General features: G+C 40.1%; 1 protein-coding gene across 11 annotated transcripts in view; it reads right to left on the reverse strand.

Annotated features, from left to right (window-relative positions):
• The window catches only part of CADPS2 (calcium dependent secretion activator 2), a 580,156-nt gene that overhangs the window by 102,767 nt on the left and 457,483 nt on the right, over positions 1 to 19,906 (reverse strand). For all 11 annotated transcript variants that reach the window (XM_059885593.1, XM_005205640.5, XM_059885595.1 and 8 more), the window contains 1 exon segment: positions 1,971 to 2,074. In XM_059885593.1, the coding sequence (XP_059741576.1) occupies positions 1,971 to 2,074 (104 nt within the window).

The raw sequence follows: 19,906 nt of genomic DNA on the forward strand, positions 1-19,906 counted from the left end.
CAAGACTGGTCCTTAAATACATACAGTCTTTAATTTCAGCTTCCCCGGTAGCTCAGCTGGTAAAGAATCTGCCTGCAAGGCAGGAGACCCAGGTTCAATTCCTGGGTCAGAAAGATCTGCTGGAAAAGGGACAGGGTACCCACTCCAGTATTCTTGGGCTTCCCTGGTGGCTCAGCTGGTAAAGAACCTACCTGCCATTTAGGAGACTTGGGTTCGATTGATCCCCTGGTGAAGGGAATGGCTCATTCCAAGGAGAGGGATTAAGGTAGCTTTAAAACTGTAACCCGAGTGGGTTCTATCTTATCTTCACATAAAAGAATTATTCCATGCTAGAAAAATGATGAAAACGATTCTACTCACCTCTCTTCCCTGAGGAATCCCAAGAATTTGGAAGCATTGTGGAATGAAGACATGCCATAGTGTCACAAAGCGTTTTAAAAAGAGGTCATTATAATACTTCTGCATTTTGGCATCTAGCTCAGTGATATTTATAAGTTTTGATTATGTCTGTTCAATAAAATCAACTTTATTTTTGTAGCTTAGAAAATAAGTAATACTTACATTTTAATTGTGTTTGGATATATTGTACTTTAACAAGCAGGTACTGGTTGCAGGGAGTATTTAACATTATTTACACTTAAAAGACAGAAGAGTTATTATTTTCCTTATTAGTGTAGGAAGATTAAATGTAATTTTTGTGAAATGTAAATTACATGTACCTGTTTAGGTGAAATTGGATAGCCAATCAGAATTTTTTTTTGAATTCAAAAAGGTCTAATATTCTGATGATAATGCCTTTTAACAAAAGACAAAGACAACACATACATACATCTTTATCATATAATCATTTTCCTTGTAACACAGCAGTAGTACTAGCCTAGAAAAGCTCCTCCTGGGAATTCATTTCAAATTATTGAAGCAGCTGTTTCTTCAGTTTAAAATAAAATATCCATAACAAGTTCACACATGACAGATGCAAGGTAAAAACTAGATTCCATAGTGTGAGCTAAAAGCAGATGTTTTGAATGATCATATTTATAAGCAGATACAATACATCTTAGTTATCTATAGCAGGGCTCCATGAATATTCTTTTCTGAGAATTTGCTTAAAATGTACTTCCTATAGTTTCTTATATTTTTGAGGACTAGGCTTCATTAAATATAAATATTTTATAAATTATTCTGTATCTGTTCTTTTTCCTTCTTGCTCATTTCACATACTTTCTCAAGAATAAAAGGATTGCTAGGGCACTGAAATTTATTACATTTACTTAATTTTATACATTTTCTCTACCTAATTCAAAGTCAGAAAACTCCTGTTTTTACAAAAAAATAAACTCATAGCTATTAGAAAGAATGGCACTTTTAAATCTCAGAATAAGCAGCTTGCCTGATGAAATACCATTTTATATCTCTACTGAATGTCAATACATAATTAGAACCAGAACTTTCGAAAACTATTAAAAATGCAGGGTTAGTGAAAATTGAAAGAAAAGCTTGATGGTAAAAGTGAAACACTAGAGTTACCAGGGATGCAGTTATGAATGTCTTCAGTGCGATTTTGTTATTGTTCACTACTTCTTCTTGGGCACGTTGACTAACTTACATTTCTAAACTAAAGCCATCAGGATACAGGGAGAAAAGCTGGTGAGTGATCTGGCATCATTAGATGAGGGTCATGTCCCAGCTTTGCTTCTTGCTAGTTGTACACCTTTGGCAGATCTCATAAGCTCTTCCGTGTTCCACACAGAAAGACAGTTGTCAGGTACAGATACTAAATTATAGACATACACAATTCCTTTGTAACATATAGGAGTTATATTTCCAGGAAAAGCACGCACACTCAGTTTACTATAGATAAACGGCCAGGTGTGTATCAAAGGCAACGGACAGGCCACATCTTCAGTGCCATTCCCACCGTCGCAAAGCATTATGCGCGGCTTTATGTGACAGTTAAAACAAGTCATCACCTCTGCATGATGCTCTTCATTCTGCTGTAAGACTTCGATGCAGAGCTCTGCTAGATGAAGAACCTCTTCCAGCTTCCTCGCAGGAGTCGCCTGGTTCATGGTCTCTATATTAAAAACAAATCATAATCATGTTACCTTGAAAATAAAAAGCCAAGCGGATTCTAAAAGATGTAATGATGAGACCAGGGTGTTGAAACAGAATGAGAAAGCATATTTTTGAGAAATAAGAGAGACAAGAAATACAAATGAATACATTCTTTAAAACAAAACAAAACAAAAATCAGTTCACCAGATTGCAGAAAATACTTCACCCACAAAGCAATCACAGGAAACGGCAAGTGCTTTGCCATTTAACATATTAGAGCTAACAGGTGCATCAGCACATTAGATGCTCAACTTCTGCAACAAACAAGTTATAATTCTCCTCAAGGTCAGAGATACAAATAAAAGCAGATACCACAGTCTTTTCCTTCTCTCGGTATTGTATTATCAATACAATACCATTCTCACCAGATGAGTCATTCCTGGCATTAGCGAAACCCAGGCTTTTTTGCTGCTATTTAAATTTCCAGCCTGAAATGCCTAAGGTTCATGTTGATCTTAAACTGAAGAAGTACAAAGTCACCTAAAACAACTCTGACAGGCTGCAATTAACTGATTTCCTCCCTTCCAACTGGGGAAGGGTGGGGAGCCGTTCTTTAAAGCTGAAGGTTCTTTTCGTATTACAGCAAACTAGTATGAAAAGGCCAGGCCACAAAGAGATTAAGTGCAGCTACCTGGAATTCAGAAGGCAAAGCAGTTGATTTCAGAGAGAAAATGAAACTGGCAAAAATTAGAGGTGCCCTGTGTAATGAGATTGTTTCAAAATAGAGCTTTCAATAAGGATATTAAAGATAAACATTGTCTTAGATTTCTGGACTCTCTCTTTGCTCATATATAGAGATTGTAGGGAAGAAAAGGAAAATATTCAGATAAAGAGCTTTTTCTGAGGAACCTAAGGAGTCTTTTTTTTGGGGGGGGGGCAATAATCTAGTCCCTCAGCATCTCCCTATAACCTGAGCCTTAAATGTGGAGGAGACTTTCATTTGCTCTTAATTTGTCCCTAAGTGACACACAATGATGCAGTGAAACACAGCTTGTGGTTGGTGCTTGTTCATTAAACATTTATTATACACTCACTATAGGTTACAGTGTGATGCACGTGGGGGTTCCCATCCTCCAACTCTGGTACCCATCCTCCTAAATTCCCCTGCAGGATGAAAGCCATTGGCCCTCTTGACAAGGATCAAAGAGTAGGTTGATTCTTCAGGAAAACAGTGAGCCAAACACCGCAGAGTGGAGTGTGCCTACAAAGATCTCGGCTGTGGGAAGTGGGAGGAAATATAAGACATGACCCTGCTTTAAACAGCTCAAACTCCAAAAATCACTCCTGCTAGGACCCTCAGGCATCCATTATCCAATCTTCCTTCTGTTTCATGATCACTTCAATGTCCTCACATAAAGGTGAAATCAAGGAGGCTCATGACTTTGCACAGCAGTCTACTCTATTTGGGAACAGTTCTAGCTCTGATGGTGAGGAAACGTAAGAATTTTGGAAACTGTGTCAAGCCAACAGAGGTGATGAAGGGGATGTGAGGAGAGACAGCTGAGAGGAGGTGCATGTGGGGGAATCAGTGGGAAGATAATCAGAAACTGAGGCAAGTCCTAAAGGAGAAACCAATGACCTTGGTAAGTGAAAGAAGCGTTTCTAGAAATGACAGAGACGTGGTGCATTTCAGAGGAAGGCGAGGATGCAGCTGGCTACAAATGGTATCGTTTACTGAGGACCAAGGATGTGTCAGGTGCAGCACCAGGCACTTCCTATGTGTCATCATACTAATTTTCCCAACAACTTTAAGCCATTTGGCTATTTATTCATGTAAGTCATAGATGAAGAAACAAGCATGGAGAGATGAGATGAAACAGCTAATACATAGTAAAGGTGAGACCTAACTTAGCATGAGCTCTTACCATCTCTGCCCTGCACATGCCCGGATGAAGCAGAAATGTACTGGGTTATGATGGCTGAGGAGCCTGAGATTGGATCATCCAGGCTTTAAGAATATAAAAGACTTAGTAACTATATCCTATGGGGCTTCCCAGGTGACACAGTGGTAAAGAATCTACCTGCAATGCAGGAGACATGGGTTCAATCCCTGGGTCAGGAAGAGCCCCTGGAGGATCAATGGCAATGCACTCCAATATTCATGCCTGGGAAATCCCATGGACTTCCCAGGAGGAGCCTGGGCAATCCCATGGACTTCCCAGAGGAGCCTGGTGGGCTACAGTCCATGGGGTCACAAAAGAGTCAGACATGACTGACCACACACACACACACACATTACACAACTCTATGCTATAGGTAACTTGGAATGAATGTTTCTTCTCTGGGCTTTAGAATAAGTTAATTTTGGGAAAATGAATTTGTGACTGTGCAGAACAAGGAAGGACTGGTGGGGGCCAGGTCTAGTGTATGGAGAATGATTGGAAGATGGTAATGGGAACAGAAAAGAAAGAGGAAGGCGGAGGGACACTGAGGAGAGGATCTGCAAGCATGTTGTGACTGGAAATTGCAAGCCAGAGAGGACAATGACCCTGAGGTCTGCAAACTGTGAGGCTGAGTCAATGAAGACGCATCGTTGATGAAACTACCAAACAGGTCTTTTTAGGTCAACCCACACATATTGGGAGTAATTACCATGTACATATAAAGTAAGCAAATTATTCTAAACTTAAAGGAAAGTTGTGCATTGTATTAAAATTTGCATCCACAAGGAGTTAGGTCATTTGGATGCTTCGAGAAGAAAACTACTCATCATTCAAGTCATAACTTTAATGTTACCTTAAGTGTGGGACATCTTCAGAGTTTTGAGGCTGAGTGACTTACTCCTCTCTCTGAGCTCTCCCACTAGAGGCTCATGAACCTGTTATTAGACTGGGCTCAGATCAGTGAGAACCTGGGTCTCAAGATCTTGTGCTCTCACTCTCTTGAATAGATGTTGGAATATGATGGGTACTTAATGAATGTTCACGAGAATGCAGTAGTATAATTTTGGGGAATGTGCACGTTAAAAACAGAATCAATACCCAAATTATTTCATTTCACTTTGTGTGGGATTACAAATAGCTTTTAGTCACTCACACACCAAAGGTTGACGAGACAGGAAGTCCACCGATAAAATGCAGCTGTGGTCTGAGGACACTGCTCAAAAATCAATGAAAGCTGTGTTCTTAAATTAGAGATTTTGGGGGGAAGAGTTTTCAAAATAATTTTGAAATTATTTTGGTTCTCAAAGAGCATATCACTTATATTCCTTAATTTTTCCATCTTTAGACTGAGGGTGTCACATGAAATTGAGGATTTCTAACTTTAGGTTTGAGGGAATCCTTGAACCTCTTAAAGCTATATGATAATTTTTGTGTATAGAGGCATTTTTTTCGGTAGTGAAGAGTTACGACTCAGATTCTCAAAGTAGTCCATGAGCCACACAAATGACAAGAATCACTGAACCATATACTTTCTAAGATTGCTTCCATCTAAGAGAGTCTAGGAGAAGGCAATGGCACCTCACTCCAGTACTCTTGCCTGGAAAATCCCATGGACAGAGGAGCTTGGTGGGCTGCAGTCCATGGGGTCGCTAAGAGTCGGACACGACAGAGCGACTTCACTTTCACTTTTCACTTTCATGCATTGGAGAAGGAAATGGCAACCCACTCCAGTGTTCTTGCCTGGAGAATCCCAGGGACGGGGAGCCTGGTGGGCTGCTATCTATGGGGTCGCACAGAGTTGGACACAACTGAAGAGACTTAGCAGCAGCAGCAGCAGCAGCAAGAGAGTCTAAGCTTCCTATCGATTTGGGGCTTTACCTATATTGGGTTATATTATTTCAACTTCATAAGGAAAGGAAAAGGCAACAAAATGTAATTGTCTTGATTACAGAAGGGGAATTTATTTCTTCTACATACTTTAGAACATTATTTACTGAAGCCCTAAAACCACTCTGCCAGTTAGGGAATCAGGACCCCCATTTCCAGATTAGGGAAAACAGTCTTAGAAAGGTTAAAACAGTAGTAGTACAATAACTTGAATTCTTTTCCACTCAATTCTCTGAATAGGATTAACATACACATATACACACTCAATATATATATATATACACACACATAAATATATAAATAAACTCAGTTTATTCAATATAAATAAACTATATTTATTCAATATAAATAAACTTCTCAATAAACTCAGAAGTTTATTTAATATAAACTCATCCACCTTTATTTAATATAAACTTCTGAAATAGCTGAAAGTTTGAGCTTATAAAGTCACCATATCCTTAGCCACAAGTAGGCAATAATGGAAAAGAACCAAGGAAGCTACCAGAAAACTTATTACTTGTGAATATGTCAAAACTAGCTTTTACATTTGACATTCTCTTAAGGAAAAACTCAGAGTACCTTGTGTTCTACGGAAACTTAAAAACAGTCTGAAACATTTTCTTCTAGATTAAATTTACTGAGAGTCTCAAAACTTCATACTTGAACATAATGGCCACTCTAACACTTTAAATAAATAGCATTTTTATCAAGCACACTATGTATGCCATCTCTGGCTGCCACTCATTTGACTACTGCCAAGAAGTTTAATGCATTTTGTAGTCAGAAGTCTATTAGATAACAAGGTTATCAATAGCACCATTAAAATTCTGAATGCTGTGAATATTTGAGAAATCACCCTTAAAATGTCCACTTCCCTCTTTTTGTAACATTTCTACAGCATTATAGATGCCTGAATATTCTTCAAGCTTCAACATCAAGTTGCTGATAGTTGTAATACATTTGAAACAGTGATATTAAAAAAAAATAGATACCTAAAGTAGCAAGATTTCTTGATGAATTTCAAAGTATTGCTCTTGGCTAAGATGGTTTTTCATTCTGGAACACTTTTACTTTTCTATGATAACACTTCTTGGCTCCTCAAAGCAATTCCTTTTAATTATGTGTTGTTGTTTAGTCACTGAGTTGTGTCTGGCTCTATTGCAACCCCATGGACTGTAGTCCACCAGGCTCCTCTGTTCACAGGATTTCCCAGGCAAGAAAACTGGAGTAGATTGCCATTTCCTTCTCCAGGGGATCTTCCTGAGCCAGGGACTGAACCCGCGTCTCCTGCACTGGCAGGCAGATTCTTTACTCCTGAGTCATCAAGGAAGCCCTTTAATTATGTATTTCCATGGAAGGAGGAGCCTGGTAGGCTACAGTCCATGGGGTCTCAAAGAGTCGGACACGACTGATTGGCTTCACTTCTGTACATTTAAGAGGGGCTTCCCAGGTGGCTCACTGGGAAAGCAGCTGCTGCCAATGCAAGGAGACACAGGTTCTATCCCTGGCTCAGGAAGATCCCCTGGAGGAGGAAATGGCAACCTACTCCAATATTTTTGCCTGGAAAATCTGATGCACAAGGAGCCTGGTGGACTACAGTCCAAAGAGTTGCAAGAGTCAGACACAATTGAACATGTCATTTAAAAAGACAGCTTGACCACTGTGCATTAGTATGCTTTAACTCTGCTCCCCTGCTTCAAACAGGGTGCACATTCTCAGCATCCTTTCCTTGGCTGCCTCCCTCCCTGCCACTGCCTGTCAAAGTTCCTTGTGGATACACACTGATGCTCACGGTGAAGTTTGTAAGTGGACATGGGGAGAAGACTAGTCTAAAGATCATTTGGCCCATTTTTATCCATATAAGATATACAGAGATTTGAAATGTACTTGACCTTAACTTTTAACAGACTATATCTGTACTTGCAGCTAAAGAAGTAGACTCAAGATGGTGTTGGACTGAGGGCTGCGGTGATAATCCCATCACAGTGCTGCCTTGTTTTTCTCCTTTGTGTCTGCTGCTGCTGCTGCTGCTGCTAAGTCACTTCAGTCGTGTCCGACTCTATGCGACCCCGTAGACAGCAGCCCGCCAGGCTCCCCCGTCCCTGGGATTCTCTAGGCAAGAACACTGGAGTGGGTTGCCATTTCCTTCTCCAAGATCATGACAACTAGCTGGAGTGCACCAACAATAGCTCCTATATATGTGCTAAGATTTCTTCCTGGTTCTTCACCATCCCCAGATTTTGTGGCCCTGAATTTGATTCAACAAAGCATATACTATATGTAAGATATTGTATTAATAACTGAGGGGATAGAATGATGAACAGAACTTCTGCCTTCAATGAATTTATGTATTTCTTTCCCTAATCAGCTTATAAGGTAGAGGACAGAACTGCATCCCATCCCTTTTTGGTCAATAAGTTCTACTAAAAAAGCTCTGACAGAGAGTGAATTAAATGTACTCACTACGCAGAAAGAAATAGGATCAAAGATGTATCAAAAAGAAGGCTTTTAACTGCTTGTGTATAATACATGGAGTTCTTCAGAATCAAATTATCCTCTTGGTGGGTGTGTGTTTGAGTTCAGAAACTTTAGATCAGAGAAAGTTAGCTGCAGGCTGAAACTGAAGTTGCCCATCTTTCCCCTCCTCCCATCCAAAGAAAAAGAACTCACTCACTCTCCTGTTGTTTCTCGTTCCCTCTAAAGGACAGAAGTCAGATGAATGAGGAGAAAGCCCTGACATTCAGAGGGTAACTGAGGAGAGAAACTTGTACACCTGAAGAAGAGATGCTGGGGAGAACTGCAGGTCCTGGGGAGAAAAGGAAAAATAAAGAAATAAAAAGAGAAAGAGGAAAGATGGGGAGGAAATGGAGAAATGATCGTCATCTAGAGAAAGGCGTTAAAGGAAGGTGTATGGCTTGTTCCAAGTAAGGAGATGGGCAACACGGAAGCATCTACACGGGACACTGCAGACCCAGACAGGGAGCCTGCCTTGTGAGGTTCAGCTAAACAAGCAGGCTGGTGCAAGGGTACAACTGAGTTCTTCTACCTGAAATCCCACAGGTCATTCAGTAGCAAGGACTGTCGGCACCCTCCCTGTGGACTGCTGATCAGAAAAACTTATCTACCCACAGACCCCGCTGAGAAATGGTGGAATGGATCCCTCTATTTCCTTGTGCCCCTCCTCCACCAAAGTATTGAGCTGGCCAAAAAGTTCATATGGGTTTCCATAACATTTTATGGAAAAATCCGTATGAACTTCTTGGCCATCTATTGGCCAACCCAAAAGATGGTGACTGCTCCTGTCACCCTCCTCACCCTCTTATAAAAATACAGGGCAGTATCATATTATGCACATATGCTGCACACTGCTATGTACACATACATGCTTTATACCAATTAGATCAGAAATTGCTCCAACCGAGCTCCCACCTCTATGTTAAATGCCTTTTTCCATTCATACACCCTTTACGCCAGCCCAGCTGGCTCAGAGAATTTCTGCTGGCTCCCCAGCTTGTCTTAATTTGAATCTTAATTCTTGTCTGGGGTCAGTGTTCCCCCTGTACATGTGATTCAGATGGAGAACACAATTGGAAAATTTAAATTTTATTGAGATTTTCTGATCTACCCTCTAGCTCCAGGCACAGCAACCTGGTAAGAGATACAGTGCCAGAGTCTAGTACAGGTAGGTCCTTGGGGGGACCTACCAAGTTTGGGGGGTCCTACCCCTGGTCAGACCTCAGTACTTATGGGCCTTTATATCTCAAGAGAGAAGGAGGGCAGGAGATCAAATACTTTCCCATTAAACAAAACAACCACTCCTCCTCCCACCTGTCTGCCACTTTAGAGCTTATGACCACATGAGATGATTTTGGGGGAAATGCTCTCAACTTAGTCCCCAAGAGGGAAGAGAATACAACCTGCTGGCTAAAAAGACCATCTTAGAATCTAGGGGAGAGGTGTGGCTCAAATCTGAACCCCACACCCCGAACCTGATCTATATCTGCTTAGGATATGATTCCCCCAAACTTGGCACTGTTAACTGTTGCAAAAGGATGGCTTATTACCCACTTTCTCTTGAACTGTCTTACTGCAACCTATTATGGTTCTATGAGTTCCATATGGGCTTCCCTGGTGGCTCAGTAGTAAAGGACTTGCCTGCCAATATAGGAGATCTGAGTTCAGTCTCTGGAAGATCCCCTGGAGGAGGAAATGACTACACTCCAGTATTCTTGCCTGGAGAATTCCATGGACAGAGGGGCCTGGTGGGCTACCATCCATGGGGATCACAAGTCAGACAAGACCTAGCTACTGAGCATGTGCACACACACCCTGAGTGCTAGACATAATACATAGCTCTAATCAATGAATTGGATGTCTTCAGTATAGGTCTATGATTCACAACTTCATCATGCACCAGAATCACCTGGAGGGCTTGCTGAAACACAGATTGATGACACCACCCCCAGAGTTTTAGATTCAGTAGCTCTCATGTGGGGGTCAAACAATTTTCAGGTCCCAGGAGGTGCTGGTCTCGGGAATGCACTTTGACAACTATTAGTGGAGAAGGCAATGGCACCCCACTCCAGTACTCTTGCCTGGAAAATCCCATGGACGGAGGAGCCTGGTAGGCTGCAGTCCATGGGGTCGCTAAGAGTCAGACAGGACTGAGAGGCTTCACTTTCACTTTTCACTTTGATGCACTGGAGAAGGAAATGGCAACCCACTCCAGTGTTCTTGCCTGGAGAATCCCAGGGACAGGGGAGCCTGGTGGGCTGCCGTCTATGGGGTTGCACAGAGTCGGACACGACTGAAGCGACTTAGCAAGCAACAAGCAACAGTGTTTATGAAAAACAAAGATGACCTGTTGAAACATCAAATTATTTCTTCCTTTACCTGTAGTTAAGCTACATGGTTATGTAAATTTCATTTTAGAAAAAAAATGACTTTATTCCGTAAAATCAGAACACACTATCCCTTTCTGTAATGTTATGCCAGATAGGATGAGGTATATTTTTGGACAATCCTTAGGTGAACGAAAATAATCTAGAATGCCTCCCTATAGCCATTTACAATCCCTGAGAATACCAATGCCACAGATGTTTGAAAACATTAGGTCTGTGGCTTCCTAATTCCAAGACTCCCTTTGGGGCCAACTTGTTTAATGACCCTGTCATTTAAAGCAACAGTTGCAGTTAATACCTCCTTGGAATTAATCATGCTAATGATATAGTGCTTTCCAATAATTGTCCTGTGGTCACAGATATATTAAATACTTTACCTGGATTGTCTTTCGCATCAATAAATCCATTTTTAAGGAAATGGTTGGCTATAGAGCACAGGAGAATTGACACTGAACTATAGACAACGGCAGCCAAATTGGATCCAATTGAGCAACCTCCATAAGCCACAGCCAGTGATCTATGAGGGACAGGCCAGAAAAAGTCAGATATATTTGGAGGTAAATGTCAGTGACACTTAGTGAAACTTTCTTGAGGAAGAATATGGAGGTACTGTTTCCTCTGAAGATCTTTTTTTTAAAAAAATTATCTTATTTATTATTTATTTACTTGGCTGCTGTGGGTCTTAGCTGTGGCACACTGTGTCTTTGATATTGGTTGCAGCATGCAGGATCTTTAGCTGTGACATGTGACCTCTGACTTGCTGCCTGTGCGATGTAGTTCTCAGACGAGGGATCAAACCCTGGCTCCCTGCACTGGAAGAGTGGAGTCTTAGTCACTGAACTGCCAGGGAAGTCCCTTCTCTTAAGATCTTAAAGCGAGGAATGTTGTGATGGAATTACATATACGGGACTATTAAGATCCATACACAACCAGTTGAGTATCATTTAACATTTGTCATAGGCTTCTAATACGTGACTTTTAAGAGTGGAGAAACAGGGGAGTTGCCTGGTGGCCTACTGGTTTTGGGGTATCACTGCTGTGGCCCCAATTCCATCTCTGGGCCAGGAACTGAGATCCCACAAGCTGAAAAGTGGCCAAAAAAAAAAAAAAAAAGGCATTTGAGTTTTATTCAAGTTTAACTTAGTCCTTTTAGCTATTGAGACTCTGGCTTTCTTCAAATCTGTGAAACCAGAAGATCAAAGATCTCAACCGAAATGAAAATCTGCAGTGTTGCTGACTGCAGAGCCTATGAAGGCTTCAACGAGGAGAGAAGAAAACTTTCTTGTGTGCATATTTACTTTGGCCTGGTTAGCTCTTGCTAGAACTATGTGGCAGGATTCTAATGACAGCAGAATTTTTTTCCATTGGTAGTTCTGACAGCTAATAACTGTACAACAGGTGCTTTTCTAAAGACAAGTCTTCAGCCATGAAATCTATCTGTATCTTACATGCACACATATATCAATACATTCAGCAGCTGAAACTGAGAAATGGTCCCTTCCCTGGTTTTATTGCTCTTCACACACACATGGACACACACACACGTGTATGTATACACATACATATATATGTATGTGTGTTTATGTACACACACACACACACACACCATGGATTTCCCTTCCCTGATGGCTCACCAGGTAAAGAATCCACCTGCAATGCAGGAGACAAAGGAGATGTGGATTTGATCCCTGGGTTGGGAAGATCCATTGGAGGAGGATAATGTCAACCCACTCCAGTATTCTTGCCTGGAAAAATCCCATGGACAGAGAACCCATGCAGGCTACAGTCTAAAGGGTCACAAAGAGTTGTACATGACTGAGCAAGTAAGCACACACACATATATACCATATTTATTTCTCCTCAATATAACTCAGATTCAGAAACTGAAAACCATCAGAATAATCTCAATTATAGTAACTGTCACACCAATACTAAATTATCATATAATTAAGGCCTGCTGCTAAGTCACTTCAGTCATGTCCGATTCTGTGCGACCCCATAGACAGCAGCCCACCAGGCTCCCCAGTCCCTGGGATTCTCTAGGCAAGAACACTGGAGTGGGTTGCCATGTCCTTCTCCAATGCATGAAAGTGAAAAGTGAAAGTGAAGTCGCTCAGTCGTGTCCGACCCTCAGTAACCCCATGGACTGCAGCTTTCCAGGCTCCTCCATCCATGGGATTTTCCATTTAAGGCCTATAGCATCTTAAATTTCATGCCTAGTCCTTCCAGTCTTCTGATTGAAAGTGAAAGTGTTAAGTCACTCAGTGGTGTCAGACTCTGAGACCCCATGGACTGTATCCTGCCAAGATCCTCTGTCCATGGAATTCTCCAGGCCAGAATATTGGAGAGGGTAGCCTTTCCTTCTCCAGGGGCTCTTCCTGATCCAGGGATCGAACCTGGGTCTCCTGCATTGAAGGCAGATTCTTTACCATCTGTGCTACCAGGGAAGTCCCAAGAATAAAGGTAATCAGAAGCAATTTACCTAAAACAAACAGCCTTTCCATGGTCATTCATTACATTCCTACATAAAGGGAGTAACTGCATACCTCCATACTCATCCTTCTCCTGGCCCTATACTCTTCTTTTCATTTTCTAGGAGAAAGCCTGCCTGTGAACAATGTGGGTTAGGTAAGCAGGATCCAGTGAGGCAATGGGGTGAAGATGGTTTGCTCAGCAATAAGCAATGGCCAAGGAGAAAGGCATCGCAGAGGCTTGCCAGCTGTAAGACAAGCTGAAGGAGAAGAAATGAGAAGTTTTCTAGACACAGCAACCACAATTGAAGATTTGTAGCCTTGGATGCTAAGAAATTAGTCAAAAGATCCTTAAGATATTTTTTGTTTTGATGTTCACCATTTAAAAAAAAGTCTTTATTGACTGTGTTACAATATTGCTGTGCTTTATGTTTTGGGTTTCTGGCCACAAGCCATGTGAAATCTTAGCTCCTTATTCAGGGATTGAACCTGCACACCCTACTTTGGAAGGTGAAGTTTTAACCCCTGGACCACCAAGGAAGTCCCTAGTCAAAAGATTTTGATATCTGTCTGTATGTATGCATGTCTTTGTTCCCTTTGACACATAATCAAGATCTGTTAGGGCAGCCAGCCCATGCATTAGTGGTGATAATGTATTTGAAGCCATGATTTGGAAAAAGTCTAGTTGGGCAAGTATATAGACCAACTGAAGACAGTAGGGTTGGGCTTGGTGACCTTCAGAGTACGTCTACGGTTGCTTGCAACCTCCTGGATCTGCCTGCCACCAGGAATGTGTATGTGTACACTGATGCCTTAGGGATATTTTATAGGTTTCCCTTCTGAAAAAAAAAATCCAGCAATACAAATTCTTTGATTAGGTCTTTTAAATTGAGTGCTTGAAGCTATATGGCCACTTTGCTATGGGCTACAAGATATCTCCCTAATTTCCCAAACTAGTTATCTGTCTAAGGCTTTGAGCACTCACACATCCTGTTGAGAAATAAAGAGGTGAAATCTGTCAGTTTGCATTACTCTGGTTTTGTCCAAGTGAAAAGACTTTTTAATACATCTAAACTACTCGGATTAACAAGGTGCCACAGGAGCCACACTGCTGCCTGTCACTTGGTTTGCCTGTTGACATGTGTTAGTAAATAAATAAAAGGGTCATCAATCAGCTGGTTTCAAAACCTGGATTTAGAGAATGATAAATTCGACAGAATTGCTCAGGAAAGCTAGTTATTTCAAGACTACATTTATCTGTGAGCCACATTTGATACAAAAATAAAAATAAAACACAAAACAATACACGACACACTGTCAAGTGAGCTGAATAAAATGACATCCTTTCTGAGGCCTTTTAGGTAACAGGTGTTGAACACTTGAAATGAGATTTCCATGCATCTTCAGAGGAAGGGGATAAGATTCTAGCAAGAGCTGTTCAGAGTGTTATGGAGCACGGCCAAGGGAATAGTTCTCAGGGAGGAACGCTCTGAAGGAGACATTACATAAACGTTTTGTTTTCTCAGCAGGCGCTTATGTTCTAAGACTTTTTACAGAAGGCAAATATTCACCCAAGAGAAGCTTTTGGAAGGCTGTAACTTTTCCAGATTCTGAGGAATCTGGGGTATATTTAATTAAGTACTCCCGATGCCTTATCTTGGGCATTTTCCTCATATTATTTTACAAATCTTCCTTTGAAATGTTGAGAGTCAATATGGTTCATGGAGCACTCAATGTAGCTTTTCAGAGTGTGTGAAGAATTTTTTTTTTTCAAGCATAAATGGTTGATTAACAATTCTGCAGAGAAAAATGAAGTTACTAAACTGGAAGTTTGGAAAACCGAGGAAGTGAAAAGATAAAAATGTTGTTTGATGATAGTTAACAATAAAAAGAAATGAAGCATTTATAGTAGCGGATGTTTTCTGTAATACTCTGATGTCTTAAATCTGTCTGGAGACCATGTTTTTTTCTTAGAGACAGATTCAGTTTCTCTTAATCCATTTAGCTGCTGCTGCTGTTGTCTTTTTAACATTCCTGGAACAGCCTATCCTTCCAAAGTGATTTGTGCTCCCACTGTATTCTGGATGAAGCACATCAATCTCCCATTTATACACACCTCTGTCTCTACATTTCCTGTTCTGAGTATCTGGTTGATCCTGGGTTTTGGGGATTGTTTTATAAATTGTCTCAGTATGTGGCAAGGTAAGTGTCTATACTGTTTTGCTTTCACCTTAGGTTAATAAAGTTTTCCTGTACCCTGTATTCTTTTATTTAAATTTTGAAGTAACTTTTATCAGTTTTCCTTAAAATCCTGGAATTCTGATGGACGTTGTTGTGAAATTATAGATTAACTTGGGGGGAGAGTTTATATATTTTTAAGTCATCTCTCTTAAGGACATGAACTGTCTCTATATCTATTTAGATTACTCGCTGTGACCTTTATTTAAATTTCAAAGTTTTCTTTATAGAAGTCTAGAAGTTCTGTATAGTCTGGCTGGATACCTTAGGGTTTGGTGGTTACTGTGAAAGGTACCTTAATATCCATCTATCTACCTAGTAGAATGATGGTACAAAGTAGTATTTCTGAGCATGGTCCATGAACCACTGTGGATCCCCAACACCTTTTGGGGGGCCTGCATAGTCAAAAGTACTTTCATAATAAGATGTTTTGCCTTTAAATTCTGTTGACATTTACACTAATGGTGCAAAAGCATAGTAGCTAAAACTGTTGTTACCTCACCATGAATCAAGGCTTAAGGTGCTAAATTATACTTCTCATGTATTCTTTATCACTGTGTACTCAAGAAAAAAATGCTGGTTTTACACAGGAATGTCTGATGGGAGAGTAAACATGATTAATTTTATTGAATTTCTACCCTTGAGTATACCTTTAAAAAAATATCATCTATGACAAAATGAGAAATTTGTGTCAAGTGCTTTTGTAGACTGAAGCACAGTGACTGTCTCAGGGAAAAGTGTTTGGACTGTTTCAGTCTGAGGCTGAGCTAACTGCATTTTATTCTTTCACAGAGAACCATTTTTAGTTGAGAACTACTGACAAAGTATGGTTATTCAGACTTGGAAATCTGGCAGATGTTTTCTGAAAAATGAAGTAAACCTGTCACTTTAAGGAAATGACAGATAGCATTTGTTGCCAGTGATAAAATGGAAGCTTTCAAGTAAGGGCAGAATTTTAGAAAACATATCTGTCATGAGCTTGACAGCTTCCCAACACTTTAAGGCTTTTCTGATGAGTCAGGGGTGATACTGACAAGGGTGATTTTTTCAGTATTACAGAATATTTGTTAATATTAAAAAGATCACAAGTCACTGCGTATTTTTCAAATGATCAATACTTGGTGTTAAAAATTACACAAGGTGAAAGATGTATTCAAAATACATGATAAATCAATGGAACTTAATGAAACATCATGAAGAGTTTACTGATTTGCTTTCAGATTCCATATTTCAATTAACCCATAATAAACTTCCACTTGCTGAGAAAAAAACTCATATGAAAAGTTTACTAACACTTTTCAACTACAGTAAGTTTGAACACAGACTTTTTTCCTGTCTTAACCAAAAATAACACATTGCAATAGACTGAATGCAGAAGTATGTATGAGAATCTAGATGTTTTCAGTTAGGGAAGCAATTAAAAGAGATGTACAAAGAGGTAAGACACTGTTACACTTCTCACAACATAGTTTTTTGTTCATTTTGGACATTTTTTCTTTTCATTAAAATATTGTATGTTAACAAGTAATGGGTTTATGTTTATTTTTAAACAACATTTTATACGTTTGTTTTATATGTTTGTTTTGCATTAATTTTTAAGAGTATGCTGCTGCTACTGCTAAGTCGCTTCAGTCGTGTCTGACTCTGTGCGACCCCATAGACGGCAGCCCACCAGGCTCCCCTGTCCCTGGGATTCTCCAGGCAAGAATACTGGAGTGGGTTGCCATTTCCTTCTCCAATGCATGAAAGTGAAAAGTGAAAGTGAAGTTGCTCAGTCATGCCTGACTCTGTGCGACCCCATGGACTGCAGCCTAACAGGCTCCTCCATCCATGGGATTTTCCAGGTGAGTACTGGAGTGGGGTGTTTAAGAGTATAATAGGTCCAAAATTATAAAGCTTGAGGATCACTGGTGTAGAGAAAGACAATTGATTTTAACAGGCTGACTTTTCAACCTTGACGAACTCTAGTATATAATAAGTTCTATTTAGATCCTGTAGAATATTCTAGGGAAGATGATCATTTGCAAACAATGGTGGTTTTATCTCCTCTCTTTACATTCTTTTGATTCACTTTTTTTCATTCCTCTTAGGTAGAGAGTCTGAGATTCAGTATTATGAAAAATTATAATGTATATATTTGTTTCATTTCTAATCCTAGAGAATGACTTTAAATTTTCTTCATTAAATATCCACTGTAGGTGTTTTTCTATATGAATTTTACAAAGCTTAGGAACTCTTTCTAAGCTAATGGTCTAATCTTTTTAATGCCTAAGTGTTGAACTGTTTCACCCTTTAAAAAATATCTATTGAGGTCATATTATCTTTTTTAGTTTTTGATGTTGAATCACTTTTATATATTTGAAACAAATCTCACTGATCATGATATGTTATTTTCCAAATATACTGTTGGATTCATGAGCTAATATATATAGGCATTATATACATATGCTTATAACAAAAAGGACCTATAATAATTCTTTCTTGTTCTATTGTCATTATCAGGCTTGGGAATCAAGATTATGCTTGTTTTATGAAGTGAACTTCCTCCACTTCCCATTTTATTGAACTTATTTTGGATAGGAATTATTTGTTCCTTAAAAGTTTGGTAGAATTTACCCCCAGGGACGGGGGAGCCTGGCGGGCTGCCGTCTCTGGGGTCGCACAGAGTTGGCCACGACTGAAGCGACTTAGCAGCAGCAGCAGTTGTTTGACTGTTCTTAGGGATTCGGGGATGGGAGATTTTTGACAACTACTTCATTTTCTTTAAAACTTATGGCCATTTAAACTTTGTTTCTTGGGCTGATTTTACCAATATACAGCTTTTTGAGAAATGCATCAATTTCTGACTTTCACTTTTTGTATTTGTCCACAATACTTTTCGAGTATTTTTTCTATCATGTATCTCTAGTTCATTTTTGTTTTCATACTGTATTTATATGCATTTTTTCCTAAGTAGTCAGATAGAAGTCTATCTTACTCTATTTCTATTCTTTATAACACTTATATTTTTCTTTTGTATTGTCTACTTATTTCTCCTTTCTTGCTGCCCTCCTTCTAATCACCTAGGTCACTAGCAAGTTTTTCAGCTGTATTCATCCTATATCCTGTTTTTCTTACAACCATATTATTTCATACCCAATATTTCCACTCAGTTTTTCACTACTGCTAGTCACTGCATCATATTGCTAAGCATCTTCCTGTATTGCTTTGAGAATATTATGCTCAGTTTAAATTCTTCCTCCACCAGTTCCAGATAATACATATTACTTATTGTCTTTACTAAGAGCTGCACTCCTTAGGGGTCCAGTAATTTTGGATTGAGAGCTCAAGGTCATTTGGAAGTACACAGAATGGGGTGATGGGTGGGCCTGTGCCCTTTGCAGGGACTTTGAAAGGGGAGAATCTTAGTCTTTGGAGTAGACAGTCTCAGGCAACACAGAACCAATACTGATAGATTCCCTTTCATGCTAATCCATCAGGCAACTATGGATAGGGATTCACCATTGATTTGTTAGATTTAAAGCAACAGCACTTGGTTAAAAGTCTCCTTAGCTTTAGTTCATTGGAGAAGGAAATGGCAACCCACTCCAGTGTTCACCAGGCTAGAGGGTTGGGATGCAGAAGAGTGAAGGGATGAGTGCGGGTGGCTCAGCTCTTTCCTGTTTTCATCAAGCTCTCACTGAAGCACAGCTGAGCCCTTGTCCTGATAATACCGCAGATCTTGGCCCCCTGACCTACTGCTACCAATCCCAATGACAAGAGGTAAGGCATTGGATGTCTCAAGGCAATGTGGTGGGAGGCCGGAGCAGAATTTAAAAGTTTCCCTCCCTCCCTCTCTCCTTCTGAACAGCCATACACCAGACTAGAGTAACTAATTCCCCACCAGACAAACTGGTGAGACTGCAAGGCAATCTTCTTTGGGCCAAGTAGAGTGAAACTTCTTTGGGCAAAGTGGAACGAAAGTGAGTGAAATGAAGGTGAGATTATACCCTGCTCTTTGGATGGCAGCTGAAAGGAGGCAGAGCTCAAGATAAGGTGTTTTTTTAGGGAGATACCAATGTTATAAAAGGAAGGTAAATAATGTAAAAGAAGACAGAGGTACAAGCCACAGGAAAAAGAAGGGCTATATGATGGAACAAAATACCTCCGGAAAGGGGTAGGTAGAAATGGGGTCAACATCACAGGTGGATGAGTTGGCCTTGAAGAGAAGATAACTCATCTCATCCCCTGATGATGCGGAAGAGAAGAGACAAGTGGGTGTGAGTAATAGGAAGTTTGCAGCTACAGAGCTAGAAAGCTGAGGCTTGCTATGCCCTTTATAAGACTAAAAGGTACTGCCCTTAAAAAATCTTAAATTTAGGTGTCATTGAGACTTAGGGTCATGTTCCTATGATAGCCTAATCTGGAAAGA

This window comes from Bos taurus, chromosome 4 (assembly GCF_002263795.3).
Source record: "Bos taurus isolate L1 Dominette 01449 registration number 42190680 breed Hereford chromosome 4, ARS-UCD2.0, whole genome shotgun sequence".
Taxonomy (NCBI): Eukaryota; Metazoa; Chordata; class Mammalia; order Artiodactyla; family Bovidae; genus Bos; species Bos taurus.